The sequence below is a fragment of the Nanorana parkeri genome, unplaced genomic scaffold (genome assembly GCF_000935625.1).
Source record: "Nanorana parkeri isolate BGI_ZX_2015 unplaced genomic scaffold, ASM93562v1 scaffold1355, whole genome shotgun sequence".
NCBI classification, from domain to species: domain Eukaryota; kingdom Metazoa; phylum Chordata; class Amphibia; order Anura; family Dicroglossidae; genus Nanorana; species Nanorana parkeri.
The window spans coordinates 310,978-323,896 of record NW_017307623.1 but is presented as its reverse complement, the minus strand read 5'-3'; the positions used below and the strand labels follow the sequence as shown (position 1 = coordinate 323,896).

The 12,919-nt window shown below is 40.1% G+C and overlaps 1 protein-coding gene across 2 annotated transcripts in view; it reads left to right on the top strand.

Moving 5' to 3' along the window:
- ARGLU1 (arginine and glutamate rich 1) overlaps window positions 1-11,966 on the top strand; it is a 15,273-nt gene extending 3,307 nt beyond the window's left edge. The window contains exons 2-4 of one of the 2 annotated variants that reach the window (XM_018569557.1): window positions 4,006-4,228; window positions 9,103-9,186; window positions 10,687-11,966. In XM_018569557.1, the coding sequence (XP_018425059.1) occupies window positions 4,006-4,228; window positions 9,103-9,186; window positions 10,687-10,851 (472 nt within the window). In that variant the 3' untranslated portion in view covers window positions 10,852-11,966. Of the gene's footprint in view, window positions 1-4,002; window positions 4,229-9,102; window positions 9,187-10,686 lie in introns of both variants that reach the window. The other variant, XM_018569556.1, reaches the window with a different exon arrangement.
- Window positions 11,967-12,919: the final 953 nt, after the last annotated feature.

Sequence of the window (12,919 nt, the reverse complement as noted above, 5' to 3'; positions counted from 1 at the left end):
AGTTGCAGCAGGGACATCACTAGTGTGGAGCCAATATCAAGTAAGGAATAATTTCTACATGTGGATTAGTGAGGAGCCTGGACTTGGTGCACACCCAGCTCACTTGACACCTGCCACTACCCCTCCAATCAGTTGTGGAGAGGCACATTCACTGCCCACAGTTGTATGTCACAAAGGGTTGGGGAATGCCTCTGCCACAGCTGCTGCCATTGATTGGACAGGAAAGGGGGGGGAGTGGCAGTCACAGTTTTGAAATGGCTTGAATAAACTGGGTTGGCACCAAGCCGTCTCATCTCTAGTGTAGATTCACAGGGGAAGGATGCACAGAGAGTGAAGTAGGAGCCCCTGAAGTGTGGGTGTCAGTGGGGGATGGGAGTATAGGGGAGAATTCCTAGGAAAATAGGACTCATCTACAGCAGGGATGTCAATAACATGGAGGCAATAGAAAATACACAAGCCACCTTCTCATACATAGAAACTGAACTGACAGTAATTCAGAGCTCTCTGCACTCCAGTGAGGTATGGGAAGAGAAGAAAACTATGTTTCAGTAGCAGAGTGAATGGGAAGCAGCACTAATATAATTGGTGACAAGTCAGCTCCTTAGCAGAAACAAATGAAACATGTAGCAAATATGGAAACTGTAAATGTAAACAGAATGGAGAAAAGCTGGTACTATAGACGCTGAACAGATCTAAAACAACAATATAATGTCCTTGTTAAATTATATCTAAAGCCACATTTGTTTTGGAAGAGTAAAACGTTTGTCATTTTTTTTTCCACCATCTGTCCTGTAGACTCAACAGGAGGTGAGGAAATTTTTCTAGTGGGAGGTATATCCCCTGTTGGACAGTTGTCATGGGGACAAGTGTCCCCATTGCAAGTACTCCTCTCTTTTCCAGTTCTGGTGACAACTTAAAAGTGTAGTTCCACTTTTGCAGTCAAATTTGATAAAACCCCATAATATGTTTGTGTTCCCCTTCACACACCATACCAAAAAAATCATTTAGCCCTGGTTCACACCTAGGTGGCACTGTTTTTGCGTGTTAGCAGCATGCGGTTATTTGCGTGTTGTGCACAATTGTATGCGCGTACAAGATGGTGCGTGTTTTGATTGCCAGCTCGTAAACCATTGTGGGCAATGGAAGAACACGCATATAAAAGCGCTTCTGTTTTGCGTTTTAGGGCATTTTTTTTTAGAAAAAGCGCTTTTAACTGCCCAAAGAAGATCGTGTATCTTTTGAGTCGTCTAACATTTTCCTGCTGGCGTTTTTCTGCTCGGGTGTGAACCAGTGCCATTGAAAATCATGGGATTTCTTGTGTTGGGTAGTTAAAAGCTCTTTTCCAACTGCTCAAAAACTCTAAGGTGTGAACCAGGGCTCAGGGCTAAAAGTAATTGGTGAAGGCCTTTTTGTAAATTTTGGGCTACTCTGAGCAGTTTGAAAGTGAAAATAAAGGGACAGACTGAGCTGCTTCTTATTAACATATACTTATAAACAGGGCTTGAAAAATTTGATGTCTCACCAGTCAGCATGACCGGACTATAGCCTTGCAATTTATGTTCAAATTTTGGGGACAGATAGAGCTTTCTTTTGGAGGAATATAATAACCACGGGGGGGGGGGGTTATTTTTTTTTACTATATAATGAAAAAAGTACCATAAATGTAAAAAAAAAAAAAAGTTTCCCTACGTTATGTTATAAAACATTTATTCTTACCCATATTTTTAGTAAAACATAAAAGTCGGGGTCACGTCGGGTAAATAGACACCAAACATGTCAAGCCTTAAAATTGCGTGCACCCGCAAAATCTCAAAAAACGCCCATAGGCGACAATATAGGTTTCTGCACCAGCAGTGATGCATAAACTATGCAGTGTTGAAATGCAATACATGTACAACAATTCCTTGTCAGGCAACATTCAGTTGTAAAAGTTGGTGAGCCTCAACAATTGCTGTAGAGGAGAGAACTGAATGCACTTGCATAAATGAAGTATTGTGTAACTAATTTTATGTCTGTATATTGGTGGAAGTAAAACTGTTATTCTGTTAAATATTTCATACAAGCCTGGTAAAGTAGGCATCGCATTGGGCCTATACATGCTGTGCACCTGGAGAGCACCAGTTCTTTGGAGCATACTTGCTTTCAAGTCTTCACTATATCCTCAGATCAGACCTCTTCCTTTTCATCAGCATTCTACAGTGCAATGCCGTGCCTTTCTGATGATCACGGATGTACCACATTGCATTGTTGGGTGGTGGTTGGGCAGACCAGTTCTAAGCTACAGCTATATTGGAGTATTGTAGTGGGAGCCTCTGAAACCTGGCCTGCAAAAAAACCCTTCTTTTTCTATGGGCTTGTGCTTGAGGTATTGTGATAGTTAATGAGCTTGTGCTTTCTAATATGAATTGCGCATTTAATTGAGGAGCCAGCCCAACATAAAGAGGACCTGAATTGTGGAGGCTGCCCAGAAAAGGAAAGTCAAGGACAAAGCAATATTCACTAACCAGTATTACTGGTAGGATTCCTGTAGCTGACCTTTTCCCCATTTTTGACTTTTCCATGTTGCCTTGTTCCATGTTGTCTGTGAGGAGGCAGCTATCATGGTAGATAAGAGGGGCTTCGTTCCTCCAACCCAAGTAGTCGTCGCCCCCCCTCACAGATCCACAGAATTAATGATGCAGAAGGAGGAAGATTATGCATTGCGGGTCTTCAGGTTCAACTTCCTCTACCTCTCTAGAAAGGAGTACAGTGACATCAGTAAATCTCATAAGACTGTCAGAGGCAGCAGTGGCCTAAATTATTATGTTATTGTACAGGATTAACAGTTTGCGCAGCGCTTCACAATATAAGGAAGACATTATAATTACAATACAATTTAAGACAAGATGGTAAGGAGTTAAAATGTCATAGATCCTGTAGCACATGTGTTGTATGTGTGTATTTTGTTTGTGAAAAGTGTTGTCTTCCCCGCAGCAGAAAGAAAACAATACGTAGGGAAAATCAGCAGGAACACCAGCGCCTGTCCTTAATGTAAGCTAAGAAAAAGGGCATCTTGGGAATGGGCATATATTGTGAGAAACTTGCAAAGTACTGATTTTTTTATTTTAAGAAACGTTTTTGTTTTGAAGGAGAACTATGAGGTGAGTGCTTTTCACTCACCTCATAGTTCTAGCCGACCTGTGACAATGAGACTGTCACAGGTCGGCTCAGTAGATCGGGAGGGGAGCGAACACATACCAGCGTTCCCTCACTTCTCGATCCTGTCACGGCTCCCCCCTCCGATCCTTCAGCGCTGACTGGCGGAACAGACGGGAGATGGCGGGTACAGCTGGCTCTGCCTCTAGCTAGGCAGAGCCAGCTGTCACTCACGCAGCTGGGCGGATCCAGGCAGTATCGCGGTATACTGAGCTTAGGGTGACAGGAGGGCGCTAGTTTGTGTCCTCCCGTTACCCTAAGGAGAACTATGGGGAAAAGCCCTAACCCCATAGTTCTCCTTTTAAGTATTGGCATTAATACCACATTCTTTCTTGATAGGCTTTTGTGGAGCTCTGTACAACAGGACTCAGACAGCGGGGGGTGGGGGGTGGCAGCACTCTAAACCAATCAGAACACTATTGCTTTGTACTGTGCAGTCAGTCAACGAATTTGAACATGTTTGCTGGAGAAGTGATCATCATGATCTCAGTATGTTGCATCACCTTCATTCTCCAGTCACAGGTTGGAGGCATATTGCTGACCAAGCTGTACTGCTCAACTTCAGTAGGGAATGATAAGGTCCCTACCTAGCTGTGGTGTCTGGTAGGGTTGCCTGGATTCTAAAAGTGGCTGAATATAATTACAGATCATAAAACAGCAAGTTAGATATGGGTTCCAATTGTACATTTGTCTGAAGTGCAGCTTTAAATTCCAGATTCTAAATTTAAAAGATGTGCAGGTATTAATGACTTTTTCCTGTCTATGCAGCAGTATGTATTTTAATTTTTCTTCCTCTCCTTTATTCAGTAGACAGCAAGAAATTGAAGAAAAGCTCATAGAGGAGGAGACAGCACGTCGTGTGGAAGAACTGGTTGCCAAGCGTGTGGAAGAAGAATTGGAGAAGCGGAAAGATGAAATAGAACGGGAAGTTCTGCGCAGGGTTGAGGAAGCTAAGCGCATCATGGAAAAGCAGTTGCTCGAAGAACTCGAGCGACAGAGGCAGGCAGAGCTAGCTGCACAGAAAGCCAGAGAGGTAACGCTTGGTCGTTTGGAAAGTAGTGACAGTCCATGGCAAAACTTTCTTTTTTTTTTTTATTTTGTTCTTATTTTTCAGATAGTACACATTTGTCACTGCTTCTTTCTGGGTCAGTTACTGAGTTCTTAAAAGAATATCATTGCTCTGTTCTGGGTATGATTGGCATCAAACGTGGACTGTAATCTGTTGTACTGTTAAGACTTCATTCCTGAAAGATGCCATTTAGGGGTATTGAAGATTTGTTGACATGCACTTGAAACTTTTGCCATGGCTGTAGCGTTTTGAACATTTGATCCTATTTCAAGATATTCATCCGAAGGAAAAAAAAAAACTAGCTGCTGACAGCAGACGTGCCAATCTCTTTAATGTATTAAAACAGTTGGCCTAAATGCTACTGACAAGGAGTGAAGTTTATTTGGCTTCGTTCCTGCATTAGAGGATGTTTTTTATTTCCCTCATTTAAGCACTAACCCATTGAATGTGCTTCTTCTTCTCAAAATAACCTTTGTTTTTCTTCCCACTTGTTTGTCCATCTCATTAACGAATATTGAACAACTAGTCATAACATCCTTTCCTTCTCACAGATCTCTTTGAAGATATCAAGTTGCCCTCATTTAAACATATTGCTTTCCAACAGGTGGAGCATAAGCAGAAAATGTATCCATATAAGACAGTAATTGGCTACTGACTACTATTGTTTTATATAAAACCTTTCATGTAAAGGTGATTTTGTGTCCATTTTAAAAGGTTGCCATTTTTTTCTTAGCTATATATAGCTGGAAATCCTGTAAACCCTTTCGCTGCCAATGACGCATGTTATACGTCAGTGGCAGTGGGCCCCTTTAAACAGAATCCTGGTGGCTACTCTGTCAGCTCTACACTTGAAGCGATCCTGGCTGCTTAGCTGCTGCCAGACAGCTTCCAGGGGCCGGTGTAGCGGCTTGTGAGCCCCCCTATGTGATAGCAGTTAAGAAAAATAAAAAAATTTGAAAAAAATATATTTTTAAAGTTTCCGTCCCCTGTGAGCGTGCGCGTATTAACGTAAACACAAGTTGGGTGCGCCCCCATGTACGAAAACGACGATTGTGTTACACATGTTGAGTATCGCTGCATGTGCCAGAGTGAGGGCAATAATTCTATGGCCAATATTCATGGATATCTCTAAACTGATGACCTGTACAGGCTTTTAAAGTGTCTCCTATGGACAATTTGGGGTACTGTACCTTCTGTCAGGAACGCATGCAATTTTAACCTGTGCATGTTTGGTATCTATTTACTCGTCGTAACCTCATCTTTAATGTTTTTTTAAAAAACTTGGTCTTATGTTGTGTTTTTGGGCACTAGCATGAACGAAAGTGTATTTTTTTACAGAATGTTTTGGGTTGCTTAAAGAGTTGTGCTAACATCATGCAACATAAAAAAAAATTGCAACTGCCACCATTTTATTCGACAGGGTCTTTGCGTTCAGTATACAGGCAGTCCCAGGTTTACGAACAAAATAAGTTGAATTTGTATCCAAGTTGGAACATTTTTTTGTTTTGGATAGCACAGAGAAGGGTTAACCCCCTGTAACATTTTTTTGCTGTGTGTGCCCCTGTTCAGAAGATTTCACCTCACTTTCTGTCCCTGTGGCAATTGGATTTTAAACATTTTGGGTTGTCATGGAAACAAGGATTGGTGATGAAACTGCAGTGGGGACACCTTTTTCCCATGATAACTCTTGCAGGAGTGAATTTCCCTTCCTAGGGGTAGATATCCTCCCACTTCCTGCTGTCTCAAGGACAGGAAGTGAAATTAAATCTTTCTAATGAGGATACAGACCGCAGTAAAAAAAACCTAACCGTGACCCAGAAGAAGAGACGTGCACCCCTTGTCTGCACATCTAACGAGTTAACTTCCTGTAATGTATTTACAGTACTACGAACCAGACCCAAAAAAGTGGGCACTCCTTCAGCATGAGCGCAGTAGCATTACAACTACTGAAATGCTGCGTGGTATACTCTGGCTGCAGCCTGGGACCCCCTGCTGTACAGTAATAGCCTCCGTTTGTAAGTAGGGGTCGTCTGTAAGTCTGTTGTTTGTAACTCGGGGACTGACTGTATGTATAGTGTGTGTGTTTTGGGGGTTTTGTGTAATTTTCAGGCCACAAATATGTGGATTATAACGTGTGCCAAAGAAGCCTTGGCAGCGAAAGGGTTATAGGGATTTCCAAACAAATCTGGATATCTATTCTTTAACTTGTGTGTGTATTTTTAATGGCAAATATATAATGTGACACAAGTATATCTTATTAGTGATTATTCTGATAACCCATCGCTTTTTTTAAAGTAAAAATTCCTTCTGGCATTCTATATACATTACTGGGCTGTTTTGCAGCGTTAAGGCCGCTGGATTTCACCAGTGGATTCACACCAGTGGATTTTTCTGCACTAAAACGCCAACATTTAAAATCCCATACATTCCTATGGGGGCTGTTCGCAGAATCACAATTTCCAATACGCCTGTCACCTGAAATGCTCCCTCGGCTACTTTTGTAGCACTGATCAGCTTGTTTTCGCCAATAGACTTGTTGATGAGCACGTTTTTTAATCGCATTTCAGCGCTGAAACGCTGTCGCCCTTGTGTGAATGGGAACTAATTGTGAATCCTTCCCTATTAAAGAATGGCTGTTGTAATGCAATTGCTAGGTGCAAAGTTTTGTCTGCAGTTATCCCATAATGCAGGTAGAGTAAATTTAAGGACTTTGCTGAGCGGCCACTTGCCATGCGACCCCGGGTGCTGTGCAAATCTGAGACCTGCACTGAGCCATTTATTGATGCATGTACAGGGAAATCCTGAATAGAAACAGAACACTGTTAGAAGAAAGTCATCTATGTCACTTGTAATATCAAATCATGGTTGACTGCAGATGAAAATGCAAAAGTAGTTTTTAGTTTTTTAAATGCATACAATGACACAGCAGCATGTGAAGCTATTGTATTTTATATCAGTTGTAACTAAAATAGGTTTTGCACTTAGTATTTATTGAGTTCCAAGGAGACTTTTTATAGCTCACAATTCCATCTCTGCATGTCTTAGAATGCACATTTCATTAACAAAATATTACAATCCTGTCTTCCTACATTTTAAGATTCAGATGCCACTAAATGTAGAATGGATATGATTATTTATATCTTTAAGGTGAATCTGTCCTTTTACTCATGTTCACTGTAATATCAGCCCCACCACCTCACATGCTTACCTTTTTCTTTCACTCCGTGCTGCTCTGTTCAACTATTGAAACAAAGAAAAATACCTGCCCTGGGTAATGGAAGCAAGTCATTTGCTTGCTTTCCTTCCATGTGACTATGCTGGTGCCTGGCGATTGGCTCCCCAGGCAACCAGCTCTGTCACATGAGGACAGGGAGAGCTTTTTTAGCCCTATGTAAATGTCGGGTCACAACCTAGAGCTTGCATGGCACAACATCTTTGCATGTCGTGGTTAAGCTAAAGGATGGTAAGCATCTGCAGCTCGTGCAATTGCTATTAAAGTGAACACTTTACTTTGCCATGTAGACAAATGGTTGAAGCTCAGACTGGTTAACACACACTTTGAGCCCAAGTAATCCGTTCATCTGTACAGTCCAAATCCTCATACTGGTAGTGTTTGACCGTGAGCAGTACGCTTGCTGTATTTCTTTGTAGATGGTGTCCAGCCAAAGCTTTCCCTGTACAATGTGTTATTGGTTTCTCTGCTTCTCTTCTTTCTTCTTCTTTAGTTGTTCTCTTACCTAATTTACTGGGGCTGAGAAAAACAAGCCTTAAAACAATAGGCAGTAGCCTGTTATGCGTCTTCTTATGTACCGTTGTTTTTCTTTAACCCCAGTGTGTACTTTGTGTTTTTCAACAATTTAGTGCAGTTTTAATTTTGTATCAATTTAACAAAAATTTAGTATTTTCTCACATGAATGTTTCTACCTATTTTATTTGACGGTAGCTTTAAAGGTGCACTCCAAATAAAATATGTATAGAAGGGACCCTAATAGTGTAACTGTTGTAGTTATCTGCAGCCATGCTTGGCCCATGCAGTCGGTACGTAAATATTAAATGGAATCAAACTACTCCTAAAACTTGTAATAGACTTGATCATCAGGATGGATTGCACCTTTGAACTGTCAAAGCATTGCATCTGACACTAAGTTTTCCCCAAATCCTCAGAATGGATTGCATTTGACTAACCATAAAATGTATTATTTGTTGTGAATTGTTTGCCTTAGGAATGATGAATTACATATTTTTGTTTCCTCTTATGATAAACATCTGCATTCCTCAGCTCAGCCTTCCTTGTATGTTTCATAAAATTGGTTGAGCTGCTGATGGCAGGTGTTGCCAAGCTAACAGTACAAATCATTTTAAAGAGGAAGCTGGCGCGTATGGCAGCTGAGGATCACACTCTGCAGGACACTGGACAAGACAGTAAATATTCAACTTTTAATGCTGATTAAAGGAGTATAGGTAAAGAATACGTAGGTATACATTATTGGTGAGAAAAACTATTCCCTTTTCTTTTATATATTTCTGTTTTTCCTTTAATTTCATATTCACTACCCGGTTTTGTAGTTGTCCTTGTTGATATGTCTGACTGTAATTAAAACAGCTCTGGCAGGGCAGAATAGGGAGGGTTTATTTGCTGTTTTGGATTGGGAGGGTTGAGCTGAACTTAGTGTTAGAGAACTGTATGCTAGTGATGATTGCAGTTTGATGTTATATTGAAAGTATTTGGTGGCTATAGTGCCGCCCCTTAAGTCCTAATAGGAGTTGAGGCAAATTTAGAAGAAGATAAATGACTGAGTCTTGCAGTTTTCTAACATTTCCTTGTATCCTCCATATAGGAAGAAGAAAAGGAAAAGCGTGAGGAGCTTGAGCGAATACTTGAAGAAAATAACCGTAAAATTGCTGAAGCACAAGCTAAACTGGTAAGGGTTGTGTCTATATTCTTCCTGCATAGTGTATTTGTGTTTTTTTTCCATATTTAGTGTCTGAGATGTATAGACATTCAAACTTTAACCATTTGCCTCTTTGGGGCAGTACATATTGGTAGCTTTAATCCTGCCATGTTCACAAATATCTATTACCTTGGAGATTGTCTGTGTTTAATACAGCACTGTACATATCCCAGGGGCCAGGTAGCCAATGTTTTTAGGAAATAGATGCCAGCTGTTATTTCCTGACTCTTAGCAGTCTTTTTGTCCAAAGCTCACTCTTCTGTTTTGAATAGATGCTCGGTAGGCTTTATTTAAGATTCCCACAGACTTGAGACAGCAGACAGACATGCAGGCGTGAGCTGACTGTCTGACACCCATGTGTGTTCGTGCTGCCACAAACATAACTTAGCCAGGTTTTCGTGGTGGGGGCCCATGCATGTACCTAAAGTTTATCCTGAAGGAAGGAGATTGTACAAGGTTTATAACCTGTCTAGAACTTACCCTCTTCTGTGTGTTGGCTGGTGGTGCCTGGAGACATCCATAGATTTGAAATCGTCAGCTAATCCAGTCAACTATTCTTGTGTTTGTGGAATTTTTTATATTTGACAAAACACATGTATTGTAAAATCAGGTCATACGCTCGAACCTGATTAACACTTTCCAAATGCTGTGCAGGCAATGAGAGCATCAATGTCTACAGGCTTCAACACCTGCCAAATGTTACTTGCAGTGTGACATGAAGCAATAAAATGTCTCAAACACAGATGCGTACCATCAATACATTTGCCTAAGAATGTAAGATTATGCAGAATGGAATGATAATTTTTTTTTTAAATGCTTCTTATTGCCTATGTCAATTTTTTGGGGGCTAGAGATCCTGGTTTCCAGACTATAGTTAGAGCATTTGATTTGTACATTTATTCAGGGCAGTAACTGCTTGAGTCTTTCTGTGTAAAGAGGTGCTGGAAATGTTGATTCTGCAGAAAATGTAGTCAGTGATTTCTCTTTAGTATAGCGGCAAGTCACATTGTACGTATTTACTTTACATGGTTTACTTTATTGAGACTTAGTTTGGTGATGCTTGGCAAGCCAAACTCTTTGTGTGCTGCTCAAGGCAATGTATTTCTGATCAAATACAAATAGGATTTTTTTTTTTTGCTACACCTTGGAAGCAAATAGATATTTTTTTTGCTTGAATTGCACAGTTGATTTACTTTCTAAGTATTTTGAAGTTACTGTAACACCATCAGTTAAAGAACAGTAATCATATGACCATCTTTATTTGTTTGTGCCTTCATAACCCCCCCATTTTTGAATAGGCATTACTGGGACAAGAAATAATGGGGAAAATCCCCACAGTGGAGTCACACACATAAATAAAAACCTAACTGTAATGTTAATAACTCTTGATGACTGTCCAAACATTTTCTCTAGAGTGTGTATTTTGGGCTTAGGAAAGTTTTGATTAATATTCCATTTCTTAAATCCTAGGCTGAGGAGCAATTGAAAATTGTTGAAGAACAAAGAAAAATACATGAGGAAAGAATGAAATTAGAACAAGAGAGACAACGGCAACAAAAAGAAGAGCAAAAAATTATTTTGGGCAAGGGAAAGTCAAGGCCGAAATTATCTTTCTCATTAAAAAGCCCAGATTAAACAGCATGAACTATTTCCAAACCAAAACAAGACTGTATGGTAGCTTCATTTTAAAGTGTCTTTTTTTTTTTTTTTTCCTCTTTTTTTTTTTTATGTCTGGAATATCAAATATCATTTCTCAAAGGGGCTGTGCTCTAAACTCCGTAACATTATATTTTTTTATGTATCATTGTTTTTTTTTTTGTTCAATGAATTTGTAGTTAAATTCTTATCAGATCATTAAGCAGTTAATACTGTTAATTCTGTACTAAAGTGGACTGTAAGCATTAGATGCTGGGTACTCTGGGATTTTGAGGGTCTGGGCAGCCAGACTTTAGGGCACCACCTTCTGTGGAGGTCTACTGGGTGGGTTAGAAATCTTTGATAGCAAATGGTTTCTCACTGTCAGTGCATTGGTAATCTCTTCAACATGGTTAGTGCATGTTTGTTAAAAATAAGCTTGCATGTTCGCGCGATGGAGAAAACAAAAATCAGGAGGCTGCTGACCACCATCTAATGCCTGTGGTCAGCTTCAGCGCTTATGCGCACAATAATTTTGTCTCTGAACCTGGGGCCATCATGACAGCTTCTGCATTTAGGTCTTCATGTTGTGGACACAGCTGAATTTCAGCATTTGGTGTCTCACCAGAAAAGAGAACGGTTCTATAAGGTGCTTACTTTATGTACTGCTTGAAGGATCACCAAATACAGTAGCATCATATGACTCCTGGTACCGTGACGAGAGGCTTGGGAGTATTATGCTCCTTTTTTAAATTGCTCTTCATGATCTGGTAAGCTTTTAACTAACCCCAGTGGCGTCATTTTTTTTTCCACTGATAGAATACTATTTGTGACAATTTTTTATAACATTACCTGAAGTTTGCACCCATAAAACTCCTCAGTATTGGTGGAACATTGTAGCGTATTGTAACATCAGTGTCCCCATGATGCTATTCCACTTGCACTTGAAGTCCTGGTACAGGTAAGGATACGGATAGTCAATAAAATCACCTCAGAGTCTCTCTAGTTCTCAGTATTGTCCATGCAGAATTGTTTTTAACTACGTTGATGCAATCTGACCCAATTTTCCACAGTGTAAATACATCAATTTGCTGAATAAAGTCTTAATTGCGTCATGCGTGTGGTGAATAATTGAATGTCTTTATATTGGTATGGCAAAAACCTGTTCCTTCATCCAGCATTTTTACAAAGCACAAACCAAGTGCATTTTTTCTCCAGAGCTTGCTATTCTGTGAATGTTAGTTTATGCTGACTGAGTAGCATGCTACAGCTGCAGTATCATGTTTAAACAGCTGGTTGGCTTAACTGCCGCAGACAAATGCTAGAATACCTAACGCCTTCTAATTATAACATAAAAATGCATGCAGTAGCAATCAAGTAAATTCATCATCTTCAATAGAAATTGCGATTTTTCAGCCTAACAAATGTTCTGGAAATGGAGCACAGACTTTGCAGCAGCTATAAAATACAGATACCATCAATGCAAATGTCCACCAATTATATTTTCTTTATAGTACAGCAGTACATGTGTTTTTGTTCATGCAGAAACCTTTAGATTGTGTTCTTGTTTTCATTTCTGCACTTATTTATTTTAAGTGTTCTTACCCTGAAAGCTTGTAAAATAAACGTACATTTTGGAGGTGGTGGGGGTTGCCGAGATGGTGTACAATTTTTGGATATAGTGATCTGTAAGCTTACACCACTTCATTTAGTAAGGAAGGCATGGTTTATTTTAAAAAGGTGTGTGCTTGTGAATGAAAATTGAAACGTAGATGAAATGTGCAGTAAAGGTACACTGCAACATTCTCGGTGACTAATAAGTGACTGTACAGGCATTTGGATCCCTTACTAAAAGCAGGATTTTTTTCCTCCCCTAAAATTCTCAAAATACATAAGGGCATATTCAGTAAGGATGTGCAAAGTTCCGTAACCCATGGCTAGTTATTAGATTTAGTTCTGCTATGATCAGAGCAGTAAAAGCTGAATTCTGAGGCTAGCTGAACCTTGTGCTTTCCTTAACCCTTTCGCTCCCACCAATGTAAGACTTACGGCGGAACACAACCGCTTG